Below are 16,640 nucleotides of genomic sequence, written 5' to 3' on the forward strand. Positions count from 1 at the left end.
TAGTGTATTTCGTTTGTAAGTCATTTGTGATTGATTGTGAGTCTATTTTTAACGTCTGTGGCAAATTAGTTCTATTGTAATTAGCAATTTTATTTCAATCATGATGTGAGCCGAAACTTTTCAGTAATTTGTTATAATAAACAGATTATCTAATAACTGATAACTGTAATTGATTGGAAATCGTTTGTGATTTGCAAATCTATCATTTTCATAATAATTTCTTAATTATTTACAAGCATGTTCTATAATAAATAATTGTAGAGCGCATGCGCTACAGATCCGGTCGTACCCATCACTACTCCGAACAAGCGAGTTTCACGATTTGTTCGTTTTTCGTTCTTATATTTCGCTAGATCCGGTCAAACCCATCACTACCCCGAACAAGCGAGTTTCATGATTTGTTCGTTTTTCGTTCTTATATTTCGCTAGATCCGGTCAAACCCATCACTACTCCGAACAAGTGAGTTTCACGATTTGTTCGGTTTTCGTTCTTATATTTCGCTACTTGCTTCGGGGTCCTAAGAACCCCAAAACTGTATTCCGGGGTCCTAAGAACCCCAAACCGTATCCCGGGGTCCTAAGAACCCCAAACCGTATCCCGGGGTCCTGAGAACCCCAGAACTGCATCCCGGGGTCCTGAGAACCCCAAAACCGGATCCCGGGGTCCTGAGAACCCCAGAACTGCATCCCGGGGTCCTAAGAATCCCAAAACCGGATCCCGGGATCCTGAGAACCCCAGAACTGCATCCCGGGGTCCTAAGAATCCCAAAACCGGATCCCGGGGTCCTGAGAACCCCAGAATTGCATCTCGGGGTCCTGAGAGCCCCAGATACCATAATGTTGGCATGTAAAGAGAGTCATTGGTGCATTGGGGTCTCGGACACCCCGAATAATAACAGGACCGTATGAAGAGGGTACAACCAGTATAAGTTTTGTCCAGAGTTTATTTAATTTACTTCATTTATTTTTTTTGCTTATTAAATAAGCTCATCGAAGCGAATAACATTTATGATTATATTCCTCTCCTGGGTCCCAGCCGTGGACCACATTTAATATACTTTTTCCAGTCAGTTATATAATTTTATCCCTCATTATAGGCCAAGGCTATCTCAGTTGCCCTTACATCCCTGCATTCCTTCCATCACAGCATTTCTTACATTCCTGTAACCCTGAAATACCCAGTTTTTTTTTTTTTTTTATTTAACGTGGTGGAAATCTTCAGAAAGACACCTTCCGCCCCCCCCTGGGGAGGGGTCAAAGGTAGTGTGGGATTTTTACCCACTAAAACCACCACGGTGGCCTGCACAAGGGCGGCAGGGAGGGTCCTTTGGCCCTTCGCCATGTTCCAAACTCCGCCGACATCGGGGGCCACACCCGACATTCTTTTCATCCCTACATTCTTTCCATCCCTGTATTCTTTTCATCCCTACATTCCTTACATCCCTTCATCCATTAAATCCCTACATTCTTTTCATCCCTACATTCCTTTCATCCCTTCATTGTTTCCATCCCTACATTCCTTTCATCCCTACATTCCTTACATATCTTCATCCCTTTCATCCCTACATTCTTTTTATCCCTACATTCTTTCCACCCCTACATTCTTTCCACCCCTACATTCTTTTCACCCCTACATTCTTTTCATCCCTACATTCCTTTCATCCCTACATTCCTTACATCTCTTCATCCCTTTCATCCCTACATTCCTTTCATCCCTACATTCCTTACATCTCTTCATCCCTTTCATCCCTTCATTCTTTTTATCCCTACATTCTTTCCATCCCTACATTCTTTTTATCCCTACATTCTTTCCATCCCTACATTCTTTTCATCCCTACATTCCTTTCATCCCTACATTCTTTTCACCCCTACATCCCTTATAATAAATATATTATAAAGACTGCTTCGAGGAACGGTAAGTAAAGGTAAGTTAGTTCCTTTTTTCGCCATCAGAGGGCGCTGATTCGACGTCGAGATTTTAGTTCCAATTTTTCCCGCTAGAGGGCCAAAATTTTGGCAAGCTTTAGTTCCTTTTTTCGAAACCAGATGGCGCTGATTCGACGTCGAATCAGCGCCATCTGGTTTCGAAAAAAGGAACCAAATCATGCTCAATTTCTGGCCCTCTTGCGGCAAAAATGTGAACTAAAATTTCGATGTCGAATCAGCGCCCTCTGGCGGCGAAAAAAGGAACTAAATTTGTATAAAATCGCAGGCCTTATAGCCGCAAAAATTTCAACTCAACTTCAGGGAGGTACTGGGATGTATGGAATGCAGGAATATAAGTGATACAAGGATGTAAACGATACAGGCATGTAAGGGATGTTGGGATATAAAGAAGGCAGGAATGTGAGGAATGCAGAGATGTAAGGGATGTAGAGATGTGAGGAATGCAGGGATGTAAGGAAGCAGAGATGTAAGGGATGCAGAGATGTAAGGGATGAAGAGATGTAAGGAATGTCGGGATGTAAGGGATAAAGAGATGTAAGGAATGTAGGGATATAAGGGATGAAGCGATGTAAGGAATGTAGGGATGTGAGGAATGCAGGGATGTAAGGGAAGCAGAGATGTAAGGGATGCAGAGATGTAAGGGAAGCAGAGATGTAAGGAATGTAGAGATGAAAAGAATGTAGGGATATAAACGATGAAGAGATGTAAGGAATGTCGGGATGTAAGGGATAAAGAGATGTAAGGAATGTAGGGATATAAGGGATGAAGCGATGTAGGGAATGTAGGGATGAAAGAAATGTAGGGATGATAAGAATGCAGGGATATAAGGGATGAAGAGATGTAGGGAATGTAGGAATGTAAGGGATAAGGAGATGTAAGGCATGTAGGGATATAAGGGATGAAGCGATGTAAGGAATGTAGAGATGAAAAGAATGTATGGATATGTTTAGCAGGTAGATCTGCACTCCTGGGCGGTCGCTATAATACTGATGATGTTTCACTGGACATGGACTATGTACACACTCGTTTCTTATTCAGAAATGCAGCGGGGTCCTTGACACCCCATATGATATCAGGTCAGCGTGCAGAGATGCATCGGGGTCCCTGACACCCCATATGATATCAGGCCAGACTGCAGAAATGCATCGGCGTTCTTGACAGCCCCGATGATTTCTTTTTAAATCAGTCAAAAGCAGCACAAAACTGAACAATTATTATTGTAATTATTTGACAAACTTATATTCACTTCATGCACTTCGCTAAATAAATCATTTGAAAAAAGCAACTGAGTTATTATTTAATTTACCCAATTTTATTTCTGAGTTATTTATGTAATGCTCGTAATTTCTTTTCTCAGCTATTTATTTAATTAACTTAAATTCTTCTATCATTTTAGTTATTCAATCTACTTAACTTCGTTTCTCACAATTTTAATTTATACCGATTTTTTTAAACTACGAGTTTATCAAATAATTAGTTCAATAATTTTGCAATTTGTATACATTAGGACTCTTATTATTAAAATGAAATTTAACCACGTATTATGCAAAAATTTTATTTCACATTAATTTAATAACACTTAATTGTATACATCTTTTTGGTCCATTCCAAAATACTTTAAGCTGTTGGAGACATACAACGGAGGGTTTCTTTCTGTTGAACAAGAAATTTCAGTTGTTCTATCCTGGAACGTTTCTGAGGCGCTTGATTTACATTGACCTTGGTTTCAGGTAAAGGTATCTCCATCTTCTTCGTGGGCTCGAGGTTCTTACAAACCTTCAAATGCTGAACAATGGGAAGAGGCGTTCCATAAAAATTTGTGTTTCTTTCAATTGGTCGAAGAATATCTTCCGATCGAATCCCTCGTTGACAACTAAACATTCCTCTTCTTTTTTCTGGTGGTCTCAGTTCTTCGTACGGAATTCTATAGCGTTTAGTTATTACAGGCACTCCTTCGTCCTTAGCCATTTCACGATCGAGTAACGCCTATAATTAGAAAAATTAATTGTAATTTTATATATCAAAATAATGTCATTAATTCTTACTATTTCGTTCATACACATCCTTTTGAACTGCACCCCCGTGGGTACCTTGAAGGAAGGGGGTGCTTTTGGCTGCGGTTCCTCGTAAGGGCGTTTCTTTTCTTGAACCGGTTCGGTATATATAAACACATCACCTGCTGTTTCTTGATATCGCGAATCGTTCAATCTTTTATCCCGAGCACGACACATCCTCTTTTGTCTATGAGCCAATCTACAGGTGCAAGGATCTGGCCAGGACCTCTTAGGATTTGGTCCAAAGATCATTTCCCACCAGGTCAACTTCTCTTCGACTGGTTTTACCTGTTCGCAATTGCTAGGTTTCTTTTTTATCACCTTACGCTTTTTGAAACTGAAAATTTTTCTTTTGGCAGGTTTCTCATCCAGACACTCCGATGGACATCCTTTGCAAGGCTCGACGATCTTTTTCGGCGCTGGTTGTCCACAGTTTCCGCTACCAATTTCGACGGGTTTCTTCGATTTCCAGAATAAAAAGGTTCTTACGTTTTCTTTAATCGCTGATCGCACTACGTTGGAACCTCTGAGGAACACTGAATGCTGTCCATTTTCCTGTGGCAGGTTACTTTACGTTCAAATATGATCTATAAATTAACCATCGGCCGTTTATTTCATCGTTGATCGTAGGTGGATACCTTTGTCGAAATTAAACTGGGAATTTGGAGTCTGGACCAGAAAGATGCCATGGATTGTTCGGGGATAAAATCCCCCTACATCGGAAATTTGGTTCTCAAAATAAGTAATGAAGTAAGTATAGATCGTTTTGTGTTTTGAAAATTCATAGAACGAGATATTAAATCGATATCCATCGTCGTCGAATAAGAGCTCCGCCAAAGTTCCTACTAAAATCGATCGAGCTTCCTTTGATCGTTGACCGTTTCCGGTAGCTGTGCAAACCTGAAGTAACCCCTGTTAATTCCAACAGAACACCTAAATTACTGTCTCTCCAAATCAAACGAGAGGAGGCTAGAAATATCGATGTTCCTGAGATCCACGCGAGGGTGCACACCTCCGTGGGTGATGTTCAAAGGAGAAGATAGGCATAAGAGAATCTAAGGACTTGGCGAAGATGAATTTGCAAGCTTTGGAAACGGTGCCCATTTTGGTACAGCTTTATTCATAAATGGCACTCTGATTATGTAGGTCCCAATACAGAAATTGGTAAAACTTCGTTTCGGGGGATCAAAAATTTTCAACCTGAAATATCGAAAAATACAAATGAAAAGTTTAGGAAAGAAATCGTTTAACTTGCGCAGCCCAGAAAATATATGATTTTTTCTAAATATTATATCATTTATACGATCTGCAGTGGAGGAACGAACCGAGGCGAGGGATGAAAACGGAGGTGCTCGTCAATTGACCCGAGCACGGACCATTTCACCCGAATAAAGTCACCATACCTGAACGAGACTATACACGGTGGTTATCCAGCTACGACATTCCCCTCCTGCAAGTGGTAGGTATCCCCCTACCGTCGATTTTCCGGCGGCGAGTCGCGGTGAGGAAGGGTGTTTACTCAAGACACGACAATTCATTACGTAATTGAATTGAATGAGGCCTCTCTCCTATGGCTGTTTCCCCACCGACTACCACCTCTCCGTCTTTCTCCGTCTCGCCATGGGCCACGGTTAAGGGGTGAAAGCACGTGTAGAGACGGTGGTTGCGCGTGTGCGGGTCTATTTGGCCAGGCAGGTTGGACGGAGATACCCATGGCCACCACACCCAACAAAACCGTTCCACAGACACGGGGCATGGCATCGCGTCTGCCTCGAAAACGTTCGGAGGGGTAGCTACCGAATTAAACGATTAGTTAAACTGATTTCGAGTTAGGCGAATGAATAAGTAATCGGATTTCTCGTTAAGGTAATCGCATTGCGCCCTGATTGGCTCAGTCTGCCTGCGTTATACGACCATACCCTCTACCATGCGCCGTTTCCAACCTCCACGCGATCTTCTTTCTCCCTCCTCTTCGTTTCCGCGTGTGTTAATTCTCTTCCTGGTCCGTCCTGTCGTTTTTTCTCATCTTGGGCCCTGCGTTTTTTTTTCAAGGTCGCCGGATGATTTTATGCTTCCAGGATCTAATAGAAAAATATTTTTAAGGAGGATCGTTCGATCCCTGATGAAGCTATTCGCAAGGTGTAAAAGGAAATAGCGTTAATGTTTACAAGGGTGCGATTCTTTTTTTCCTTCTACACCCTTCGTTTTCGCTCGAGCCGCCCTGTCTCTCTGTCCATATCCTAGCCAGCGTAGCACGGAGCCGTGTTTGCCCGGGCAATTACATTGCCGAACGCAATCCCATTTAAATATTGCCGAGTTTGGTAGCGGCAAACACGAGACACTCCACGTCCCAGACTCGCGACGCGGCTGGCGTGGCAAAGGGCTGTTACACGGCCATTTCTATGTAGAACATCGCTGGACAAATATTATCCAACACCTATAACCACTTGTCCCTTTTTCAACGATCTAACTCCGCGGTTGTCGTTTCATAAGAAGAAATAAATCTACCGACCAGAGGCGATCCTCGTCAACGATCAGGTCGATCGTTTAAAATCGCTAATCATCCCCCAGGTGTCAGGGAGAGTGTATATCACAGGCTGTAAACATCGTCAACAGGATGCCGAGTAGTTCTCACCTATCCGCGAGGGTGGAAGACGATGAAACAGTGTAGGAGGGTAGAACGTCGCGGCGTCGACGTAGGGTTAGCGTGGGTGGTTGCGAGGCTCGTAAACGTGGCTGGCAAGCTACACAGGGGTTGAATATAGCGAAACGATGGTCGGCGTAGGCTGGTTGGCCATCTGGTAGGTGGTAGTTTGCGCTTCACGGGTGGAAAAGCGGGCGCAAATGCTAATGAGCCTCGGTTTACTAGTCTGCTCGAAGCAGGGAGGCTGAGTAATCGTGGAGGGGTAGAGGGTGAGACGACGGGTAGAGCGAGATCGAGAGACAGGGAGGAGCGAAAGGGACGGAGACGAAACGAGGAAGAGAGATAGACCGGGAAAGTGGGCGTGACGCGGCCCGCCTACGAGTTACTCGATTGGCCGGCGTCCGAATGGCGTCCCTGGGGGACGCGTGGCGATGCGACTCCGTGTGCCGAGAGTCGAGCCACCTCCGTTAACCCCCTTCGCGACTCTCGTCCTCGACGACGAGGTGGACGCGAGGCGCGTCGTCGCGCGAGTCTTCTCCACGAGGATGGAGCAGCTCGCCCAGTTCGTCTCCAAGAGTTTCAACAACGCGAGCCTGACCGCCAGCGACGGACACGTTTGCAGGAACGCTGAACGACCACCCTCCGCGAGGATTACCCTCAGTGTCGCGCATTTGCTAGGAGATCCTGCGGAGAACGATTCCAGTACGTTGTCATGGTTTCAGTTCGACGGTGTTTGTGGGTGATAAGGATGTTATGCTTAATCATAGAAGGGTGCTCTTTCTATCTTCACCCTAATTTGGTTTTAAGTATCATTATTCCGTGTGGTTTCGTTTGAAGGTGTCTGTGGGTGGTAGCTAGTTGACAAAGTGACGGTGGTTTTGTTTGGGGTCTTTGATGGATACATCTGCTGGTGGAAATGTTATTATTTCGAAAGCTCTTCTATCATCTTTGCAAAGCTTCGATAGATTTACCTAAAACTCCTTTCTCCAATAACTGAATTGGTAAACAATCGATCTTCGTGCAGGAATCGCTTCCTCCTGTTTGTCTTCAGGAATATCGCAAACGCGCAAGTAGATCCTTCCTCCGCAAACTCTCGGTCTTCGATTTGATTTTTCAATTTGAAAACCATCTCCAATTCTGTCAAAGTACTTCGATTTCTATGTCCTTTTAAGCTTTCTCATTATAAAATAAGAAAATACCTCTAGATTGATTCGAAGCAATCGTTCTCCAGATGTCGGCGCGAGTACACGCGAATCCGCTCAGGAATCAAGCGTGGACGCGAGCAGCGTGGACGAGCCGCCGTCGCCGGAAGCACGGCTGCAACCGGAAGACCTCTCCGTCGCTACCAAGACCAAAGAGATCAAAGACACCGGCGAGAGTCTGCCGCCTCTGAAAACGCCAGAATTGAAACTATCAGTGAGGAAATTATTAGGATGCAGTCCATCGCCGCCTCCGATATCCAGAGACAGATCGGCCAGTCCGGAAAACTGCGGGGAATTAAAAAATCAGAGCCCGAACGAGGTGAAATCGTCGCCCGAACTGAAACTTCCGTCGCAAGGATCGAGATCCTTGGTACAAAATCAGGAAGAATCATCGAAAGGTAAGAAAAATTATTATTATTACAATTTTCTACGGTCTTCTTCGTTGCTAAAGATTTCAAGAATTTTGACAGAAGTAAGGTAGTCGTGTAGAAAGGTCAGGAACCTTCGACGATACCCGTCGGTGGTGGGATTCGTCGAAGGGTTCGATGTTCGTTTATAATTCAGTACGTCGTCCAATAAAGCTCAGAAGCGATTGGGAAATAGCTGACCGTTCGCAACGTAACGACCGTCGACCTCCAATTTTACCCACATGCCAAGTCAACTTCAATAACAGCCATCAAACAGCACCACTTGCGCTTTTCTTCCTTTCTCTCTTTCCTATATTGTCTAAAAAATTAAGAAACTCTTCAGAATCTTCTCCGAAAAACCACCCTCTGATCGAAATCCAAGGAGCTCCAGTTTCTAATCCTGGAACCCCAGTAATTTACAAGAACGTTAAAAGAAAAAAAAAGGAAAGGGGCATCGAAACGATGGAGGAACAACGGTGGTCGCAGCGGGCAAACAGTGACGAAGGATGGACCGGCAATTCGAAACGGGGTCGATAAAAAATGCAATCGTGGAAGAGAGAGAGGGGGTGGGGGTGGGTTACATACGCGTCAGGTAAATTGGATGGAAAGCGAACGCACGTTCGGCCAGGTCGAATGAAAATCCCGTTAAAAAGTGACGGTGTTCAAAGTAAAACGCCACTCGCCCTCCTCGGCGCGATAACTCGGCGTCTATTGCGGCCGCGGCTCGCATGAATTTATGGTTTAATATGCGGCCCGCCGCGTTAGTCGTGTACGCCCCCGGTAACAGGGTGGAAAAGCACTCTACCCGTCTCTCCCTTCCTCTTTTCCCTCCTCTATCTCTCGAGGGCCCATAACTTTTCCCGATTAAGCGCAAATCAAAAAGCAATCTACCCGGCCGGCAGCCATCGGGCGCCGCCAAGTAAAACCATAAATAAACACCGGCTGAAGAAGAAACAACGATGCTTTTTTCTTTTCTTTTATGGAAAGAAAAAAATATCACTGGAAGCGGATGATCGTTTCCGTTCTTCGACACCGTTACAAGCGAAACAAGAGAATGGAAACGATATTTCAAAGGGAAGAATGATAGTTCGCCGGACGTAACAAATATCAGCGAAGGGAAAGAGGCTGGGTGTCGCAGTAGATCACCGCGTTCTTCGAGAGCAACCACTTCGTCTGACTTGGCGTTGATCTCGCTCGCTTCGATCTTCTGCGCGCCTTTCCAAACGTTAGCCACGATATTCCCCGGCGTTTCTACTTGACCAAGGGTCAAACTCGTATGTTTACTACCCCGTAAGTTTTTGAGTCATGGCGATGGCCCGGCAGACTTACTTCCCCTCGAGAAGTGGCTGAATTTTTCCAGATATTTACGTTCAACCGTTGCACCCTTATAAATCTTCCCGCTTCTTCTTCCTTCCAAAATCGATGATTTATTTATTAAAATTCCTGTAAGAAAAATTGGCTGTTGAAAAATTAACTCGATCCAGGAAGAGTAGGAAAGGAAAAAGGGGTACCGCGGAGGACCGCGTGCCATACGCAGTTACAGCGTACGCGACAAAGTGGCAGAGGGGTTAAACAGGCTTGTCCGGACGCATTTATACGGTTAATGGCTACGATATCTCGGCTGCTTTTTCGCGAGGGGGAAAAATAACAGGGATATCAGGGACGATCGGCGAGGCTCGAGGGTGGTTTGACTGGATCAGGCCAAGAGGGCAGCGCTCTTAGTAATCGAATTACCGGCCCCTCGTGTCCGAGTGTGATTGCTTCGGTTTTTCCAGCAAACCTTTTCCTCTCTTCGTCTTCTCCTCTCGAAGATTTACACCTACGATCTCCGTTTCGTTCTTATCTCCAGCGGCGAATCAAAAAATTGAAGCGGCATATTAAAAATTTCGTATCGTGCAAATGATAGCGAAGGGGTGAAAGGGTAGGTGGAAGTTCGACGACGAAGGGGGCGGATGACTGGAACGAGAATGGGTCCGTAAACCGCGCGAGTTATTTTGCTAGCAGGGGTTTTAAACCGCTGTACATATGGATGCGGGCTTCGCTCTGCCATCCCTCCGATTGGATTACGTTGGTACGCGTTATAATTGATTAAAGCGCAACGCTATGTTGTCATCGCGACCGTACCGCTCTCCGATCCTTGTAATTTCTCCGGCTGTTTTAATCGGGACCGTCCGTCCCACTTTTTTTTTATCGACGTTATGATTCTCGCTATTTGCTCGCAGCCCCCCTTTTTTCTGTTGTTGCAATTTGCGAGCACAACGAACACGGGTGTTCGTAAATATTAACTTTTCTTCCTTTTAAACGATCGCTGCGAGTAATGAGACAGGGACGCAGCTGTCGAAAACGATAAACCAAGGGTGGTTTCCTGTTATCTTGTAAATTTTGTTGAAATTAATACATTTGTCCGATAGGAAACATCGATAGAAAGGGAATGGGTGATTAAAGGTGGTGAGAAAGGGTGAGGGGTAACTAACGACCCTTGTATAAGACTGCGTAGCTCACCACTTTGCTAAATTATATAAATCACATCCCGTTCGTCAAGGGCTCTTACGCGAGACGCTTAATCCACCCTCAAACCCTCCACCGTCGCCATCTTCCTCTCTCGGGTTCAACGGATGCGACGGGGAGCGTCTCCCATCGGCAACACCTTCGAGACTTGTACCGTAGTTACTTAGCATTAAGCAGCCATTAATTAAATCGTACGCCCGTTAATTATCTCTCCAGTCGCCTCAGCTGATACTTGTGGCTCCTTTTCTTTGCATCAAATATTCGCCGAATGTTTTTACGGCAGACCGATGATGACCGGAGTAATTAACGCGTTGACCAACGGATAATTGATCCTTGAAGGAATCCTTAGGTGTTTGCGAAGAGACTTTAAATTAGTCGGAAAAGCATTGAAAAGTGTAAAGAGGTCGTCTAATTTATTCTAAAATCTAAGTTATTCGACTTATCTTTTTATCGTTGATGATTCGTTCAACTTCGGTCGTTTGCAAGGGAAAATATTGTAATGACATTTTTCCAGTGCTTCCCGAGAAAGTTTAAGGGTAGAAAAATAGAAGTCGTATTCAGAGTCGACGCGTCTCTAATGCCACCTAATCGGAACTTCTCGTCGCGCGATTTGAATAACATGCTCGTAAACGAGCGGAATTTATGTCGATGCTGGCCAGACCGAAAGAAATGAGCTGTGAACGAGCCGGGAACATTAATTCGACGTTTCCTACCGACTCGTCTCGTTAATCGGTTCCCATAAAAACGATCTCACTCTCTGATGAATTAATCCTCGACCGAAAGAAAAATAATTTAGGAACAATGCCGGGACTTTTTCAGGTTCGAACTGTCGGAACAACGGAAACGGAAACGGGAAACAGAGAAGATCCCGAACGAATTTCACTTTGGAACAGTTGGCCGAATTGGAGAGGTTGTTCGACGAGACTCATTATCCCGACGCGTTCATGAGAGAGGAATTAAGCCAGAGACTCGGTCTGAGCGAGGCGAGGGTTCAGGTGTGGTTCCAGAACCGACGGGCAAAGTGTCGCAAGCACGAGAGTCAATTGCACAAAGGTGCGTCGAAATGTTACCCGAATATTTCAATTTTTCGAGCCAAGATTCAAACAACTCACCCGATAAAATCGCAGGGGTAGCAGGTGGAATGGTGCTGGCACCGCGCAGCCCTCCGACCAGCTTGGAACCCTGCCGGGTGGCGCCGTACCTGCCAGCTCTGAGGCTTCATCCCCCGATGCAGGGTGCAGGGGGTAACGTGACCGCAGCAGGTTCCGCCTTCGACCCAGCGGTTCTTCATTACGCGGCCGCCGGAGGACTGTTCTGTCTTCCTCCACCTCCGCCGCCGCCTAGCTCCGCTCATCCGCACCCTCATCCCCTGAGCCTGGCGGCTTCCCTGGCCGCGGCCGCGGCTCGATCCAAGAACAGCAGCATCGCCGACCTCAGGCTGAAGGCGAGACGACACCAGGAAGCTCTGGGTCTGGACAGGCCTGCGTAAGAACCACAGTGAAATACATTTTGTGCCGCGGACTCTATCGCTGTTCCGTTTCACGGTGAGTATCGATAGGAATTTCCTGCAAATTTATTCCCGACAAAAATCAGAGAAATCATTTTCCTGACAATTCGAACGATGGGATCTTCGAGGCAGGATTCTTTTCTTTCGATAACGAAAGAATCCTACGTCGACGGGACGGATGTTTCTTAGCGTTCGACAAGTACAAACGCAGGGAGGATGTGTATAAAGTGAGAAATCTCGGGAGAAGTGTATTATACATGATATTATAAATAAATAATCGACGGTCAGTAGTTGAGCTTGAAAATTACCACGACGAATCCGTCCGACGGAACCGGTGCTCGTTCTCGAAATCCCGTTTCTATTTCAACGAATAAATCTTAGAAATTTCAATTATAATATTTTCATTTCGAAACAAGAGTGGACGAAGCCGAATTTCTCGGGTGTTCATTAAATATCATAATTAGCGAATAGACGGATTCGGTGGTATCGTCGTGTTCAAGCTGTTCTTGGATACATGATTGTCATTCTGTATACTATTAGCTTTAAAATATATATAAACTTGAATCTTCAAATGACACTGGATCGTTTATTACGTATTACCCTTATTTCAACGTTCTCCGCGAATCTAATTATTGACAAAATTTATATAATTCTCTATTACCTAGCCTTGAAAGACGGTGTAGAATAGATGCAGTATAAAGGGTCATTAAAATGTGTTAAACGACGAGCAAGGATATAAATCAGCCGTCCTGGCAAGATCGCGCAAGACATAATTCTTGGGGATGATTCACGGTTCACTGGACAGAACGGACTTCTGGTGCTGGCGATGGCTAAAACCATCCCCGGGACGGAGTCCAGCGGCGTCGTCGTCGGGGCGGTAATGCAATAACGCTTTGGTACGCGGATAAATCAAGCCAGTGCTGTGCTACCTAATCGCGTTACCCTGCTCGTCCCATGGGCGCCGTTACGCTTACGTTCCTGCGTATCCCATCGTCTCTGGTTCGGAAGGATCTTCCCATTTTTAACACTGATTTTGAAGAATTTCTTATTACTTCATATTTCCTTTTATACATCTCACGAATGGTCTCGTTCGAGTTCCTTAATAAAACATCCAAATTGATTGCACAGCTCAGAAAGTAGAAAGTTTATTATCATTTTTAGTTGTAATTTTGATAGAATTTAGCGTACACGCCGGTGGTGCGTTTGTCAGGTAAATTGATCGAACGAATTGTCTGGTAATCGTGTTAGCCGGGATTCATCCTGGACACTCCCGAGGGTGTCGTTATTGTCCCCTGTACGCTCGAATGATCACGATTGTTTCGAAGGAGTAACTTTGTTCCATCTCGGTGTTTCCCTGCAAAGATGAAGCTCTAATGAAATAGTTAACAATGAATTAACGGGCTCCGCAGTTGATTTTAGCGAAAGTCGCGAAACCGTAAATCGATATTTATCATAAATCTATTTATCGTTTTGCGACTTCCGCTGAAAGGAACTACATCCAAATTGACTGCGATAACCTCTCTCAGGTGGATCACCCTAATCGCTGGATTTAGAGGATCGATTCACCCCCTCGCGCCCGATGGTAATCAATTAAACTGCTCCCGACGAATTGTCACCCAGCGTGGATTCCCAGGGGAGACGAACAGCTACCCCAGGTCGCCGCGAATAAAATAAAGCCCTTTCGCGAGGCTCGAAATGAATTTTAAGGGTGCGCAGAGAGACGGTATAGAAAAGAAGAAAAAGAATCCGTCGCTTATTTTAATCCGAGTTTAAAGAAGTCTCTCTTTCCTGCTGCTCGTAAATTGGCCGTCGTTTGTCTGCCGCTAAGGGGTACTACCGGGGTCAGGGGTGAAATTCTCCCCTGGTAGCGGGAAATACCTGCTACTCCCTCAGGATATGGTTCGAGTGATAGGTACAAGTTTATTGGGTATAAATGTTTATTCGAGGAAAGCGGTGGACGGTTTTGGTTGTTGATACGGGGGTGGCGATAGCGATGGAAGGGGATGACGAAATATTTATATCGATGATAATAGAAATAGTGATAGCGATGGCAATGGTAAGGGTGGTAACGTTGGGAATAGTAATAGCGATGGCAATAGTAACGGTAACGATAATAATGGCAACAGCGATACTAATATCAAGCAACGGCGATTAAAATGCAACCATAGGTTGGTAACTGCGAAATAATATCCCACGAAAACCATGGAGAATCATCAATTACGGTGCCCTTCGTCGAAAAGTCGACAACTGGAGAGCGCAGAATAATCACGCGGGGGAATGAAAATGGATCGACGTGGTTTTACGACCCCTTATGGGCTGATCACGATTTATGTAACGTAATATCATTATTCCCGAGTCATCACTGATTTCCTGTCCGATCGGATCGTACCTTTGTAACTCAACTAGAATCCCTGATAAACATCGCGGTGGCGAAACCGCTGATAAAATTTTGGAGGATTAATAAATTAATCATCGTGCCAGACAAATAATTCACGATTCGATATTCACAATCACGTTACACCGATACTGAAAATAATTATCCAGAAGAACGGGGACGACCTCGAAAATGATTAAATCGAGTGTTTGCCCGATCGACGTGCACTACGGCCAGGATAATCAATCCGGTTAACCGACAAGCCATGAACGCGTAATGAGCAACAATTTGATTACTCGGTTCGAATAAATTATTCAAATTACACCGTCGATTAACTCGATCGTATGATTCCCTTCCAAGTTCCAATGAACGGACAAACAGAAATACCTGTAACCGGTTGATGATTCCATTATCGTGAAGAAAATTAATTAAATAACGTCGAATAAATTTGTGTTAACTCCTCGAGAAAAATTCAGTTTGTAAAGTTTATCGTGAATTTTTGGTCTGTGCTTGAAATTCGATAAAAAGAAAGAAAAAGAAAAAAAAAGGTAGAAATGGTTTGAACTAGGGGTTGATAAATAGCAAACTCGAGCGTGATATCGCGATTTACCGGAAGGCGAACTTGTATCCGACCGTGATGCATTAAATAATAACGCCAGTGATTGCGAGAAACTCGGCTGTTGGAGGTTGCAATAGGCGGAGGGGTGAAAAGGGGGTTGCCAGAGCGAATAGACGAAGGGATGCAAGAGGAAAGACGTTGCCTCTACACCCCCACCAGATATATCATCGCCTGGCAGTTATGTGTGTCATGAATTTTAGATTATCCTTGGATTAGATTAAGGGTCGGGGGTGGAAGGTGCAGTAGAAACGGCCAACCAACCCCTTGATTCTCTACCCAGTGCCGTAGGTGAATACTAACGTGCCCTAGTAAATGATTTTCCACAAAACATACCCTTCAATTAAACAGAAAATTATATTTAAATAAATATCGAAAATCATTGGGGATATCGTGAAAAGTAGATGAAGAAGGGAGAAGGAAGAAGAGCGCAACAGAAACGAGGAGCTAAACGATGTTTCCACCCCTTCGAAGCCTATGGACCGATCCAATGCCGAATCAATTCGCGTAATAGTCTCTGGGGTAGTGGTGGTAAGGTAGGGGTTAAATCGACTGCAACTACCTCTTCACAGCCCCATTCGAGAGCTAGAACGTGCAGCATCTCGGATACGGACCATTACCACACCTGTCCCTCGACTTCGCTCCCTGAAAGAGGATTCGACTAGAACGAAACGAGCCAGCTTCTAATGAAGAGAAGCAATCACTTAAGCTGGCTGTTAGACGAATCGGACGTGGGAACGAGCTTTTATGTTATCCCACTACTAGAAACGTTTATGGCCCCTTAGAAATGGGACACATCGGTATTCGACTCTTTTTACGACTGGAAATTGCTTCTCTCTGATCTAATGGCCAATTCTAATGGTATCAACAATTTTTTTTTTTTTTTCTATGAATCTTTCGACGGATAAAATTAATTAATTGATTTAAAGAAACAGACACTTTATTCGAGATAAATAAAAGAATATTTGAAAGAAAAAGTATTTCAACGAAGAGAAATTGGAAAGGATACTCGTTTAGATAGGTCATTTTTCTTTATTTCGGATCTGCACGATCACGTAGCACACAAAGAAGTATGAAAACTAATACCAAAATATTAGAAAATTCTACGAATCGAAAATCGTTACACTTATCGCAGACTACGATGGAAAGATTCGAGAATTTTTCTTTCAAATAAAAAAAATATTTTTGCAATTGGTCTTTGCATGCTTACGTGACGCTGTTTCTTTTCCACTGATGTTCTTTCTACTTAATCTCTTTTTTTTCTTTTTTTTTTTACAATAAAAAGCCAACTTTTGATTGTGGGCCCCGGGAATCGGAATGATGACCATCGTTCTTCCCGTTCCATAACAACAATGATAATAATAATAAAATGTCAACTGAC

The 16,640-nt window shown here is 44.4% G+C and overlaps 2 protein-coding genes across 2 annotated transcripts; one reads left to right on the forward strand and one right to left on the reverse strand.

Moving 5' to 3' along the window:
• Positions 1–3,511: 3,511 nt before the first annotated feature.
• On the reverse strand, positions 3,512–7,889 carry LOC117610121 (uncharacterized). Its single transcript, XM_034337126.2, has 3 exons — positions 4,640–7,889; positions 3,993–4,556; positions 3,512–3,933 (listed from the first exon to the last, which is right to left on the reverse strand). Exons 1-3 carry the CDS (start codon positions 4,688–4,690, stop codon positions 3,565–3,567), a joined length of 984 nt encoding a protein of 327 aa, XP_034193017.1. The 5' UTR covers positions 4,691–7,889; the 3' UTR covers positions 3,512–3,564.
• Positions 7,176–13,072, forward strand: LOC117610122 (uncharacterized). Its single transcript, XM_034337127.2, has 5 exons — positions 7,176–7,347; positions 7,877–8,245; positions 11,582–11,815; positions 11,890–12,306; positions 12,935–13,072. Exons 1-4 carry the CDS (start codon positions 7,191–7,193, stop codon positions 12,249–12,251), a joined length of 1,122 nt encoding a protein of 373 aa, XP_034193018.1. The 5' UTR covers positions 7,176–7,190; the 3' UTR covers positions 12,252–12,306; positions 12,935–13,072.
• The last annotated feature ends 3,568 nt before the right edge of the window (positions 13,073–16,640 follow it).

The sequence above is a fragment of the Osmia lignaria genome, chromosome 12 (assembly GCF_051020975.1).
Source record: "Osmia lignaria lignaria isolate PbOS001 chromosome 12, iyOsmLign1, whole genome shotgun sequence".
NCBI lineage: Eukaryota > Metazoa > Arthropoda > Insecta > Hymenoptera > Megachilidae > Osmia > Osmia lignaria.